Raw genomic sequence first — 9,281 nt, forward strand, 5'->3', positions numbered from 1 at the left:
AGTAGAGTATTGTTTCCATGTGAATTGAGTAACGCCGATTGATTAGTCCAGTACGTACATAAACTTAGCTATATATACAGGTCCCCTGGCCTTAGCTTGACCATAATAATGAAGGATAAGGCATGAGATTAACTTGTCATATCAAATTTACTTCTTATATAGTTATATCTATCTTTCCCCACTATTATTGCGAAGCTACTATTAATTTTTCTTTAGACATGCTTGTCAGCTTTCTAGCTGGAATTGCCTTCAAGTTAATGTTACTACTGTAACGTCATTACTGCTTCCTTGATAAAGAAATTAAATCCATGTACCTTATTATGATCCCACATGCCACATTTCACCGGTACTATATGTCAGCCATAAGCCCATAACTATCAAATTCACGCGCACACATTACTTACTGCTGTATGAGAATGTATAATTTTTAAGGAAAGGTATTGCTAAACAAAAATTTTTAGCCAAAAACTATTAAAATGTATTATTTTTAATTTTATTTAATATATTTTATAATAAATAAATATTAAATAAGATAAATTTAAATCGTTTAGACTGATTTTTTTATTTTTTTACTGTTACTAATTTTTTTTAATACATTTTATTATTTTTTATGATATTAGTTTTTTATAGGTTTAGTTATTTGTTAGTCCTATAATTTCATAAAATTTATAATTAGATTTTTATACTTTTTTTTTCAATTAAGTCTTTATTACACTACTTTTAATTTTATAATGAGGTCTTTGTTGGTGTCAAAAATATTAGAATTAATAGATATTTTTTACAAAATTAAAGGTATCTACAATTAAAAATCTAATTAAATTTTGATCACATATTTTTTGCAAGAAATATTATGTTAATGTTAATGTTTCTGACACGAAAATACCTAATTATAAAATTAAAAGTAATGTAGAGATCTAATTGAAAGAAAATAAATTATGGAGATTTAATTATAAATTTAGTGAACAGAATAATTAAATTTTTTTTTATTTTTATCAATATTTTTAATATTAAGAATAAAATATGTATAAATATTGTACAAAAATAATACATATAGTATTATTTTAACTCTATTTATGTATGAACTTTTAAAGGAAAAAAATTACTAAATTTCAGGACTAACTTATAATAGAAGTGATATATAAATTTTTTTTCATATAATAAAAATATAACAAAATATACATAAAATTGTTATTTATATTTATCAATCATCACAATCAGTTTTTTTTTCTCTTTATTACTATTATAATTCTAAGAACATTTTAATTTGGAAACACAATGATAACCAAATAATACAGAATCAAAAAGGAAATTCCAACATGTTTTTTTTTTTCCCCTTCTTTTGGAATTAAGCTTTGTTCTCCTTCTTAGAAGATGCAACTCTTCCATCAGTTCCAGCAAGCATAGCATACTTATCCTTCCTCGTCAAATTGGTGCACTCAAATCCAAGTGTCCCAGCAAGAACCCTCTGAATGTAATTGGCAACCTCAATCGCCGACTTTCCTCCGCTGCAAGTAAGCTCCTTGGGAAGCTGGTTCAAGAAAGTGATCTCATACGTCGGCATAGGGTTCATAAACACAAAATAAGGGTCTAACAGTTTGTGACCCCTAACCGTTGTTCCATAAAACACACTCTGCTTAGTGTTAATGGCAACCGGAACAATCCTGTCCGTTAATTCGGCGAAAAGCGCACTGAACCGCAGCAAGAACGGCTCCCTGCACGTGGTGCCTTCAGGGCAAATCACCAAATCTCCTTCCTCAAGCAATCTCTTAATATTCTCAGCGTCTTTCTCTCGTTCCCGGGAAAGCGCCACGGCCTTAATCGGCGAAATGATCTCGGTGAACTTACTTATACTGTAAGTAACGCAACTAATTTTGCGTCCAAGCGCAACGGCCGTAACCACCGGATCCAAAACGGTGCGGTGGTTACAAACAAATAGGACTCCGCTTTGTCCTTTCTTTGGGGGTGGTGGAGGGGTACCCTTAACGGTTACCCTTATTCCAAGAAGCTTGTAGTTGTACCATGCAATTCTTTCAGGTAGGGGGATGTTGAGGTAGACCCTTAGGATTGAAAGTATAATGCCAATTGGAAGCCATAGGAAGGTTAAAAGGGAAGCTAGTGGAGTTGGCCTTTGAACAAACCTACCCTCATGGAAGATGATCGGACTTATTAGCTTGTTTCTTGCAAGTGCCTCACATTTTGTTCTTGGGACCATGTATCCTTCCTGCATACGAAAATTAAATTGTTATAACTAACATCGTCTAAATATTAGTAGTACAAATTCGTGATTGGAAGTGTTAAAAGATTGTGCTTTATAATTATAAAATTATCGTCAAAATTTTAAAGTGGCGATTAAGATTTGTTGCATATTTTAAAATAATTCCAAAACTTTAGAATATCATTAATGCAATTGAAATCTCTAAGAAGTCATTCTGAAATGCCTCTTTGAAATTTAACTCTAAAAGTATTTTTTTTAATTGTTTTATATTAAGAATTTATTTGGTTTGATTAGAGAACTATTTTTTTTTATAAGAATCTAAAAAATATTGAAAATAAGATAAAAAAATATTTTTATAAATTAAATAGACTCTTAACTAAATTTTGGTAGAGATGTGGAGTCCATACTTGAAACCTTAAACTCTTTTGTTTTTTCTTTTTAATCTTTGGATCGTGTTGGATGTCAAACTGAAGCTCACTTATCAGGGATATTCAAATAATCAACATCACTCTTGAAATTAATCAAATGAATTACTAGCTAATTCGAAGAAAAAGTTAAAAATCAGCAGACCGGTACTAAAATTTTATGAGTTATATAGTCAACAGGTAAAGTCATAAGGTTTGGGTCTTTCTAATTAAATGATGGGAAGCTATGCATGCACGTTGATGAGTTTTGTAACTTTTCATATCTTCTACATGAGCCACAAACAATACTAGAGACTTGGATTTTGTGTTAAAAGTGGGTTGGACATGAGGAACTTATGGAAAAGTGTAGTAATAATAAGTCCTCAATTTAGTAAACCGAAAATTTCGTTTTCAAATTAGGAGCACATAAATTATAAGTGATAAAAAGTAGTTAAGGGGAGTTATGAAATTGTGGTGAGAGAGAACTCAACTAAAAAGAAAAGGCATAGACAGCTCAAAACAGAAATTGCCTTAAGTTGTAATACCCAATCAATAACAGGGTCATGTATACAATGTTGGGGACCACTTGCACGTTGAAGATATTAAATATTAGGAAAAAACTAACCAATAGAAACTAAACAAAGGAGAGGTATTTTCTTATGCCCAGAGAAATTTGATGCACAGAAAAAAGTAACAAGAATAGAGGCTCATCATTATAATTTTGAAAACAACATTTCATGGCCATTAATTACACCCTCACCGAACATGAATTAAATTTTGGTTAAAAGAAAAAAAGGACTAGTTTCTAATAACCACGGTGCTTTTATTAAATATTATTGTCCCACTATCACTCCGTACCACTGAGCAATGAAATTTAAAAACAGCCACTACTATTATAGTTTTCCGTCCAAAAATAGAAAACTAAGTAAAAGCCAAGGTAAGAGAAACTAAGAGATCGTTATAAAGTTAATTTAATAATCATAGGCTAATGATATTCTTCTATATATAGAATAATATGTATTATTAAACCATTTATAACTCAACACTTTATCTACCAATATTATAAAAACAATTCTCTGTCTATGCTAAATATATACTCTTTTTTCTTTGAAATAATTGTCTATTTTACCTTTAAGATTTATTAAAAAATTAATATATTTAAACAATTTTTCTATTTATATAGATAATTTTTTTAATAAATATAAAAAATACATATTTTAAAAAATAGCACTTAATAAAATGTTGGAAACATGTAAGAATATATGCTATTATGAAAGAAACAACATATACCAACCTTGCAAATTGACATGAAGTCATGGTCAGTTTCACTGTCTCCAAGTCCCAAATCTGGCAAATTGGACTGAAATTCTTTAACAAGAACAGTTTTCTTGTGCTCACCAACAAGAACACCAGGTTCCTTAACAAACCCAGTCAACCTTCCTGATTTTGTTGCTTCAAGTTCAGTTCCAAGAACCTTATCAGCCCCCAATAGCGTCTTAACAAAAGGCTCCACCATTAATCTAGGGCTAGCGGTTACAATGTACCGCTTCCCAAATGAATTAAAAACTTTCCACGTCACTGGATGAACATCCTCGGCGTAGAATTTTGGGAGCACAGACCGCGCCACCATTTCAACGTCCCTGATCTTCAGACCTGCAAAGGTGATGAAGATCAAGGTTTTGATGGCGACGGTCTCCGATATGAATATGTATGTAAAGTACACAAATGGAACTGATATTAAGAGTATCAAAGCTCTTAAGAGGCTCCCGGCTTCAATAGCCACGAGCATGTAGTACGGAAAAGCGCTTCGCGACACGAGTAACGTGCCGTCTAAGTCTGAGGCTACAGTTTGGTTTGATCTTCCTTCAGTGTTGCATTTCGAGACTTGTTCGAAATGGCAAAAGGCTCCCATGACCATCTGTTTGTGTGGCACACTTTAAAGCAATGGATGAAGAGAAGAAAGAAAGAAAAAGAAGGGTGTGGAAGAAGTTGCCAGGTTAATTAGAAATATTCATGGTGAGTTTTGATATGAGGAGAGAAAGAGAAGAGAATGAGGGGTTTTTAAAAGAAGAGGGTGGAGAAGATGTGGTGATGTTGTTGAACAATTTTTGAGCATGTATGAAATATATATAATATAATGAAGGTAAATAATACGTTTGTAAAGAGACTATACTTTGTATGGAGTGAGACATTAAACGTGAGGCTTATAAGTGTAACAACTTCTTTATTAATAGGGAAGATTCCTAGAGAATATATTAAGAGAAAGTACATGTAATTTAGAGAGATATTATTTAAAGTAGCAAAATTTAAAAGTAATAAGAGAGAAAGAAAATTGATAGACCAATTATTTTTTGAGTTTATTTTCTTTCATGTGTTACTTTTGTGGAATAGCTTATGTTAATTATGCTATACACATTTTATCATATTTTTGGTATACATATAGAAATCATACATATGTTCAATTTTATCATTTTTATCAATGAAGTGTAGATAATCTTAAATTTAGCAATTGAATGAAATAAATGAATAAATATTATCATATTCTACGAAAATATTAGAAAATTGACCTGATTATGCTAGGGACAATAAAAGCCAGTTAATAATTAATGACAAAATTTAAATATAAAAATATTTAAAATCATACGTCTAAAATTTAAATACTATAAATACAAAAGATCTCTTATAAAACTGTTATATGATATAAAAACGAAAATGTTTGGTAAACAAAGAAAATCAGCTAAAAACAGCTATAACTTGCCTTATTTAACATTCATTAATTGTTGCGACAATTAATGAATACTAAATAAGGTAAGTTTTTGTTGTTTTTTTTTTGTCTCCCTAGCATTACCAATATAAAAAATATTATAACATATACAAAAAATAGTTATTAAATCAGCGATTATATATTTGTGTGTAAATATATGTTATTTATTAACTCATGTCTAAAATTTTAATATAAGTTTTTTATCAATAACTAACAATTAATGGACTGATTTTTTTTTATATATGTACATAGTTAATATGATATTTATTATTTTTTTAGATTTATGGTCTCATAAATTAAAATAAGATCTGCCGCCACCAAGATTAGATGAGACGATAATAGAGGTTAACATAATTGTAGAATATCATAACTTAACATAAAACAAGAAATAAAATTGGCAGCCGGAAAATATGTTATATATACAATAATATATGCTCAAAATATCTGTTTTCCATTTGATTTGGTTTTTTTGACGCCTCCCATCGCAATTAATACGTTTTTCCCATCTTAATTATGTTTAACAAACTGTTAGATTTGTAACCAAACTGACTTGAGTCAAATTAAATTGTCTACTGCGGTGGCAAGCTTCCCTTATACGACTGAGATTTTATTCACAGACAGCATATTTAACTAATAAATACAGATTCATAATGTATATAAAATTTGAACTAAAATTTATCTCGTTAAACATTTTAATTTCAGTTATTGTTTAGCGAAAATCTGATTGAATTTCTGAGTTAATGAAGTACTCTCTTCATTCTAAAATATGAATATCTTTGTATACATAGAATGACAACTATTAACATATCACAGCTTGATAATATAGCTAGGCGGGGCATGCCTAATAATGTGTAATTCATTAAAGGAAAGGGGGGAGAAATCGAGTTAGTATTATTTTATTAAAGTAGAGAGAGAGAAAGAGAAATTATGTATTTATTTATGGTGGGTACTCCCATGAAGATATTATAATTGTTTTCATGTGATGATTTTTCTTTTTGACCCTTAGATGATGGAATGTAGGGTTAGATTTTGATATGTTATAAAAGTGTTGTTTTTATTTGAAGTGTGGTCAAATCAATAAATCACACTTTTATACAAAGCATCTTCATAAAAAGATGTTTTTTGCATCTTCATTTGAGTAGCTCCCTTTATTTATTATGTGGAATTTGACGTATACAATTTAGGGGCAGTTGCGCGAGTAGTTGAAAGTCGATGACAACAGTTGCATGACATTCAATTAGCCTTCTTTTTAGTTTATTGACGCCGCCCCTTATTAGTTTGGCTTTTCCACAAAATTAAACAAGCCCCTCTCGGCTTCAACAACTTTATGGTTTACAGTATTATTAATTATATAGGTTTAGTTAACATGTATTCTAAGAATTATTACTATTACTATTATTATTATTCGGCTAATTCTTTTAAGTTTTGTCAACGATTGAACAAGTTAATTAAGTTATTCGTACTATGAGATATTAGTTGTACGTCTGTGATAGAGAGATGAAAGCGAGAATAGAGAGAGAAAATGCAGAATTATGAAGTAATACTTGTATATTGTGTATTGTACGTATTATCATGCTTATAAAGTACAATAATATCTATCTATTTATACTACAAGAGAGGCTCTCACTACTACTATCTCTCTCTTTGACTAGAGCACTAACAGAATAACTAATTCTATTACATAAACATTAGGTTATCTCACATCCCCCTCCCCCCAAACTCATGGTCAATTTTCAGCAGACTTTGAGTTTGGTTCGAAAATGGGTGAAGACACTAGAGGATAAAGGCTTTTTCAATATAATCACTACAAAAAAAAAAAAAAAAAAAACACTTATTTTGCCACATTTAAAAGGTGTAGCTGAAAATAAAAGAAAATAATGTCTTAGACAAAGACTATATTTTTTTCTTTACTATGGAGACACTTTAGTAGGGATGTCTATTCCATTGGTGTCTATTCTTAAAGGCTACACTTTTCTATATCAAAAACTATATTTTTAGTGTTTAGGAATAGGGTATGCTTTTCAAGTGATGTGACCAAAAGACTATGTTTTTTAGCTTCCATACTTATCAGAATAGGTTACACTTATTTTAGCTACTACATCACCTTTAAAGCGTAGCCACATTATATACCACTAGCGGCTCAACAGGCACTAACGTGCCTGTTCAGCCGCTTTTCTATTGTTTTTAAGAAATTAATTTTAATTTTTTTGTTAATATATTATTCATTTTTTAAATTTATTTGATAAGTATTCTTTTATTTTAATATTAACGTGATCTTATTTATATCATATTTTTTTAAAATTAAAATTATATTAATAACTATTATTGTCTCGCACTATTAACCTTGTTTTATTCCCTTTCCTTGTTTTCTTCTTCTGTAAACCCCAACCGCAATCAATTACCACCATATCATTATAGTAGTTCTCATTTTTTTTCATCACCTTGATCCATAACTATCCATTATATTAACTTTAGAGTTGTTAAAGATTTGTTAAAAAAATTAATTTTTTGTTTGATTTAGATATCTAGATGTATAACTATTATTTCGATATTTATTTTTCATACTTGCTTGTTAAATCATATTTTATCATTTTAAAAAAAATTAAGATATCAAGCATTCAAAAATTTTGTATAGAATAATTAAATAAAAAATAAAAAAATCTATAAGTTATTTAATTTTTTTAATATATAGAATAATTAAATTTAAATTAATTTAGGTATAATACTTAAATCATTAAGTTGTTATTATGTGTAACAATGAAGATAAAACATTATAAATATTTATAAATTTATTTATTTCTCAATTTTATTTAATCTAGAGTAGATATAAAAATTTATATTTAAATCACTATTTTCTTTCGTATAATTTTAATGGCTAAAAAATTTTATTTCTAATAATTTTATATTCAACATTTCAAATTATCTTTAGTTTTATTATTTTTTAGAATTTTTAATTTTTGTTTTTATTATTCTTTTTTCTTACTATTATCTATCTACATATTTATCATTGGCTCATCCCCATGCTTATATTGTCTTATTCTCTCTTCTTCTCCTTCTATCTTCTCTACAATTGCAATTAGTTATCACTATATATTAATTCATAATTATTATAATCAAAAGTGAATACTAATTTAAAAATAGAGTAAAAAAAAGGGTCTTGTAACACTTGTGCAAATAATTTACACTCCTATAAATATAATGAAAGAGTAAACTTAACTTTTTCTGTTCCGAGTATTTTCTTTATTATTTAATATACACAAAATCATATATTTTTATTTGTGGTAAAAGTTAAAAATATATTGAATAAATATAAAGTTTTATTAACTAATTATTTACTATTATTATGAAAAATAAATAGTGAGACATTAAATTAGTATTCACTTTTGATTAGGAGACAATAATAGTTATTAATAAAAAATAAATAACTATTATATAATAGTTATTAGTTAACAATATATAATAGTGAGAAATTAATAGAAATACTAATTTTTAAATTAATAAAAATTCTATTAATATAATGATTTTTAAATAGAAATACTATTATTGTTAATATAATGACTATTGTTAATACTATTGTTAATAAAAATACTATTAATATAATGACTTTAATTATTCAATACTAATTTTTTCATTTGAATACTAATTATAATAGTTAATTTGGTACTCTATCGTGGGGTAAATTCTTTTTTTGATTAAAAAAATAATAAATATGGAGGACTGTAGTAAAACGTTTGTTATATTGAATCCAATATTTAACAAAAAATAGATAAAATAGTAAGAAAAAATTGGATACTAAATTTTTTTATTCTCATTATACATTGGTATAATCCATTATATATTGATATAGTCTATTATATATTGTATATTGTATTAGTATAAATTTAATTAATGAGTACAC

General features: G+C 27.9%; 1 protein-coding gene across 1 annotated transcript; it reads right to left on the reverse strand.

Moving 5' to 3' along the window:
• Positions 1-1,166: 1,166 nt before the first annotated feature.
• Positions 1,167-4,799, reverse strand: LOC107639487 (glycerol-3-phosphate 2-O-acyltransferase 6). Its single transcript, XM_016342995.3, has 2 exons — positions 3,914-4,799; positions 1,167-2,221 (listed from the first exon to the last, which is right to left on the reverse strand). Exons 1-2 carry the CDS (start codon positions 4,535-4,537, stop codon positions 1,346-1,348), a joined length of 1,500 nt encoding a protein of 499 aa, XP_016198481.1. The 5' UTR covers positions 4,538-4,799; the 3' UTR covers positions 1,167-1,345.
• Positions 4,800-9,281: the final 4,482 nt, after the last annotated feature.

The sequence above is a fragment of the Arachis ipaensis genome, chromosome B4 (genome assembly GCF_059453495.1).
Source record: "Arachis ipaensis isolate K30076 ecotype BB chromosome B4, ASM5945349v1, whole genome shotgun sequence".
NCBI classification, from domain to species: domain Eukaryota; kingdom Viridiplantae; phylum Streptophyta; class Magnoliopsida; order Fabales; family Fabaceae; genus Arachis; species Arachis ipaensis.

What these genes read in the sequence shown, in the direction of transcription:
- LOC107639487 (XM_016342995.3), bottom strand. Translation starts at nt 4,537, where the DNA reads ATGGTCATGGGAGCCTTTTGCCATTTCGAACAAGTCTCGAAATGCAAC. An exon ending in ACTTCATGTCAATTTGCAAG is followed by an intron (nt 2,222 to 3,913) that starts GTTGGTATATGT and finishes TTTCGTATGCAG; the next exon opens with GAAGGATACATGGTCCCAAG.